The following is a 4,962-nucleotide window of genomic DNA, read 5'->3' on the forward strand; positions in this document are numbered from 1 at the left end:
GCAGTCTGGGGACCCTCCTTAGCCAGGCTCTGAGGTGTGGATGGGGTGACAGAGTTTACCCAAAAGACTGGTTTGACTTATGGCTAACATCACAGGATTACACATGCTGAATCAGGCAGGTGGGCAGACCAGGCCTCAGAAAGGAGACAATAGCCCTGGGCAGGGCCATCTCATTTCTTTCTTTAAAAGGAAATTATATATATCTGATTTTAGAGAGGAAGGGAGAGGGAGAGAGAGATAGAAACATGAGCAATGGGAGAGAATCATTGACCGGCTGCCTCCTGCAGTCCCATACTGCAGCTGGAGCCTGCATGTGGGCATGTGCCCTGGCCAGGAATCGAACCGCGACTTATAGGTTCATAGGTTGATGTTCAACCACTGAGTCACACTGGCTGAGCTCATTTCTTACCGCACACGACAAGAGAGTCCTCAACAACCCTGTGCGCTCTAGCCCTGAGCTCACCAAAGTGCTCTCATCCCAGAGTCAAGCTCAGCACAAGACAGGACGCAAAGCATTCTTATCACGTGTCACTGCTTATTCAGCAGATTTCTGTAAGAGAACATAAACAGAAGAATTTGGGAGACACTGTGGGAAATGATGGCCTGAGTCAGGGAGATGGCAGCAGGAGTGGTAAGTCCCTCCTCGGGATTTCCTCATGCTGGAGATGTAAGAGGAGTCACAGCTCAGAGTATGCTTTCGACGTGAGCACTCGGAAGTCGGTAATCCTCAGCTGTGGGTGGGGAAGGCTGCCAATGGGACAGAGTTCAGTTTGGGGCATGTTTGTGAAGTTAGGGGGACGGAGTTCTGGGCTGGAGGCTTAAACGTGGGATGGGTTGGTATATAGACCGTGGAAAAGTCCTCAGTAAGTAAGTGATAGGCCAAGTGGGCCAGGTTCTTAGGTAGCCCCTGCTGGCTTTCCCGCTTAGAGTAAGGTGACCGGATGCCCCACTTTTGGAGGGACAGTCCCGATTTTTAACCAAAAAATCGGGACGTCTGGTCACCTTAGCTTAGAGGTCTTCCTCTTTCCATTTTCCCTCCACATTTCCTACCCCTTCGCTGGGGACGGTCCTAAGGAGAAACTGGGGTCCCTCCCTTCTGAGGAAATGAGAATCTTTTCAGGTCACTCTGCAGTGTTCTTCCCTTCCCACCTCTACCTTTAACCCCCATCCTCACCCCACCCCGCCCTGTGCCCTTCCCCAAGGCCTGGAGACGGGGCTGGTGAAGAAACCTGAGCCGCCTGCCCTGCTCATCCTAAAGCACAGAACAGGGATAGAAATAACCCTGTCACCGTCACTTTAATTGTGCTGAGGGAGGGAGTCCCCTGCCTGGGCTCACCAGCGGGGGTAGACTGAGAGAAGGAAGTGGAGTTGGGTTGCAGAGAGCACTGAGCCCAGCTGCTCCGGGGCCTGCTCACACATGAAAACTTCCTGCGATGAGAGCGGAAGCACAGGTGCCGTCCCCAGCACCGCAGCCCCCTGAGCCTGGGCCAGTGGGGAGCCATGGGCAGGCCCCCGGCCCTGGTCCTGCTCTTGGCCCTGCTGACACTCTGCATCACTGCTGGTGAGTGGGGGGCTGGAGAGAGCCCGAGGCCGTGGGGAGGCCCTGGAGACCCAGCCCGGGGCCCTTCCTGAGTCTGTCTCCGCAGGGACTCCTGAGGTGTGGGTGCAGGTGCAGAGGGAGGCCACCGAGGCCCTGTCCTTCACGCTTCGCTGCGGATTCCTGGGCCCTGGCAATGTCTCTCTGGTGACTGTGAACTGCGGGGGGCCTGATGGTGCTGGAGGGACCAAGCTGGCAGTGCTGCACCCAGAATTGGGCTCTGAGCAGTGGCCGCCTGCCCTCCAGGCCCGCTGGGAAACCAGAACCAGCATCTCCCTCACCCTGGAAGGGTCTGAGGAGAGAAGCCTTGGTCCCAACACCACCTTCTGCTGCAAGTTTACTTCCTTCCCTGAGGGCTCTCAGGAGGCCTGCGGGAGCCTCCTCCGTGTCACAGACCAAGGTGGGGCTGGTGAGGAACAAGGTTCGGGGAGGGCAGGGGGGAATTCGGGGCATCGGCTGGGGATCTGGCATGTCTCTCTTTGTGCACAGGGTTCCCTGCCTCTACTTCAGCCTCTCTCCTACGGGCTGACCTGGCTGGGATTTGGGGGATCTCAGGGGTCCTCTTCTTTGGCTGTGTCTACCTTCTCCACCTGCTACGTCGGCAGAGGCACTGGTGAGACCCCAGCCCCAGCTGGGCCCAGTCTAAATCCTCACACCATTGAGCTAGCCGTATGCTTTGTTTCTGACCCTCCTATCTCTCTCCCAGGTCCGTCACAAAGCTTCAGCCACCCCTCAGCGACCCCCTGACACAGACACAAGCAGCGGTGAGCATCAGGGGCCACTCTGGAGCAGGGAACTGAGTGGGCTGGAGCTGGGGGCCATGAGGGGAAACCTCACCTGGCCCTTTTCCTCTGCGATCCCTGCAGGCAGCCAGCCAAGCCTTCCAGGCCTCTCCCCACATCCCCTATGCCACCATCTCCACCCACCACCTCTGCCGGGCGGCTATGGGCACGGTCCTCCCACCCCAGCCATTGTCCAGGAGGGAGCCGATCCCCAGCCACACAGCGCAGCACCCTGCCCCGCGGGCGCCCCTGCCAGCCTCTGCTCGCGGCAGCTTCGTCTCCATTGAGAACGGACTCTACGTTCAGGCAGGAAAGAGGCCTCCCCACATCTGCCCCAACCTCACCCCCTTCCCTGAGCCTCTGCAGCCCAGAGCCACGGAGGGGCGTTTAGGAGTTTAATGAGAGGGGGCCCCCGAGTCCACTCGACCTTCCTCCCCTCCCAGGCCTCTGGGGCCCCTCCCATTGGTGTTTGCGCATCTTATTGAGCCTCTAATAAGTCCACACACACCCGGCCAGGGCCCACTTGCTGCGGATGTGGCCAGCGCGTGTGCTTGTGTGAGCACACGTGTGCATGAGAGGTGACAAAACCCGTCCCAGGTAGTTTCCTGCTCTGTCGATAACTAAGGCAACAAAAATGGTTTATTTGACTGGGGTCTTGGCTGGGCCTTGTCTTCTTTGGGAGCTTCAGAGGTTAGAGGCAGTTCCGAGCCCTGGAGGCAGGAGCCAGGTTAGAATCAGAGGGAGGAGCGCCTGGTACGGGAGATCCCCTATCCCCCACCAGAGGAGTGTCCTGGGCTGGGGGAGCCATGCCAGGCTGGTGACTCCTGGCCCTGCAGGCCTTGCTGAGGGACAGCAGGTGAGACTGACAGGACTGGGTGTCTGATGGCCCCAGCCAGGATAGTCCACGTTCAAATCCCACCATGCCCTGGGCCAGCACAAGGGCTTCTGGGGCTTCAGCCTGAGAAAAAACCCTGAGTCTGACCTGGTGTCCCTACAACAGGGCTCCCTGAGATGCCTGGGGATGAAGCCCTCACACACACACACACACACACACACACACACACACACACACAGACACACACACACACACACACACACACACACACACACACACACACGCTCTCAGAGGCAGGGAACCCATCTCACATCTGCCCACAGTAGCTTCCTCTTGCTCCTCTCCTGCTACTGGGCACCAGGACTACTCCCCCAGCCCCTGGCAGGCAGGCCCATTCGACACAGGGACTGAACACACCCTCCCCTCCCACTAGTCTTCCCATCCAGGAGGCGGCTCTCCCTCCGTCACAGGCCCAGCAGCCCGGCCTCGCCACGCGTTTGCCACATGAGACAACGTGGTGAGAGCGCTGGAAGCCCAGAGGCTCCACAGGAAGGGGGTAGTCCTGGAGCCAGGCTCAGCTACCCCCAGCCTTTCGGAGGGCGGCGGGGACACCTGCCCCTTGGCCTCGTCCTTGGTCTTGCAGGTGAGAAATCCCGGGGAGTCCGTCCGAGCTGTCCAGCTAGGAGCCACCTCTGCCTCTGTGTGGCTCAGGGAGGCCTGGCCAGAGGCTGTGTCCAACCACAACATTTTCTAGCAGCCAGCTTACCCTTCCAGACATGCTCGGAGTGGCCTTCCCAGGAGCCAGGCCCGGCTAGCCACCAACTCCATACTCACTAGGAAGAGGATGGACCAGAGGGGGAGGGGGGGTGGAGAAGGGGTTGTCGGGCCTGCCTCCCTCAGCAAGTGCTCCTCCTCCTCCTCCTCCTCTGAGAAGCCCTCCGCACCGTCTCGCCAGCTCAGTGGTCCCTGCGGGCCAGGATTTAGGGAGAAAGGTGGGACTGCAGAGGTCCCTGAGGAGTGAGAGAATCAGTGAAGGAGGGGGTGGCTCAGGGCCCAGCAGTCCTGGGATCGTGTTGGGAGCGGGACGGAGGTTTGCGGGGCAGTGAGGCCTGCAGGAGGAGAATGTTCATGGAACAAGGGGAGCTCTGAGGAACCCCAGTCCCCAGCCAGCTCCCAGCCAGACCACTTCTCTGAAAGTGAGTGGGGGAGCTGAAACCAGTTTGGCTCAGTGTTGGATTCAAGGGTCCCGGGTTCGATTCCGGTCAAGAGCATGTACCTTGGTTGCGGGCACATCCCCAGTGCGAGAGGCAGCTGATCGATGTTTCTCTCTCATTAATGTTTCTCACTTTCTATCCCTCCCCTTCCTCTCTGTAAAAAATCAATAAAATATATTTTTTAAAATAAATAAATAAGTAAAAGTGAGCTGGGGGAGCGGTCCTCAGGCCTGAGCCTGTCTTTCACAAGCAAGCTCGGGAGGCGTGGCCAGCTGCTCGCGGGGTCCATAGAACCAAAAACCTGGGGACCCAGGAAGTCTTCACAGCTGGCGTGCCCCCCACTGTCCGCGCCGAAGGGACCAGCTGAGAGAACAGCCTACATCGTGGGGATGTCGCTGGACACAGCGCGGGGGCAGCAGAGCAGACTCCCTTCTCAGACCCCGTCTGGGAGCACACGCTCACGTCTGTTCAACAAATGTGGGAAGTGAGGCCCCAGAGAGAGAGGACTTGCTCAGGGGTCAGTCCTGCATCAGC

General features: G+C 58.9%; 1 protein-coding gene across 1 annotated transcript; it reads left to right on the forward strand.

Annotated features, from left to right (window-relative positions):
• Positions 1 to 1,343: 1,343 nt before the first annotated feature.
• On the forward strand, positions 1,344 to 2,985 carry PVRIG (PVR related immunoglobulin domain containing). The gene is made up of 5 exons (XM_036409760.2): positions 1,344 to 1,561; positions 1,647 to 1,997; positions 2,087 to 2,210; positions 2,304 to 2,361; positions 2,464 to 2,985. The coding sequence occupies exons 1-5, from the start codon at positions 1,501 to 1,503 to the stop codon at positions 2,776 to 2,778; spliced, it is 909 nt and encodes a 302-aa protein (XP_036265653.1). The 5' UTR covers positions 1,344 to 1,500; the 3' UTR covers positions 2,779 to 2,985.
• Positions 2,986 to 4,962: the final 1,977 nt, after the last annotated feature.

Source organism: Pipistrellus kuhlii, unplaced genomic scaffold (genome assembly GCF_014108245.1).
Source record: "Pipistrellus kuhlii isolate mPipKuh1 unplaced genomic scaffold, mPipKuh1.p scaffold_m20_p_4, whole genome shotgun sequence".
Lineage (NCBI taxonomy): Eukaryota > Metazoa > Chordata > Mammalia > Chiroptera > Vespertilionidae > Pipistrellus > Pipistrellus kuhlii.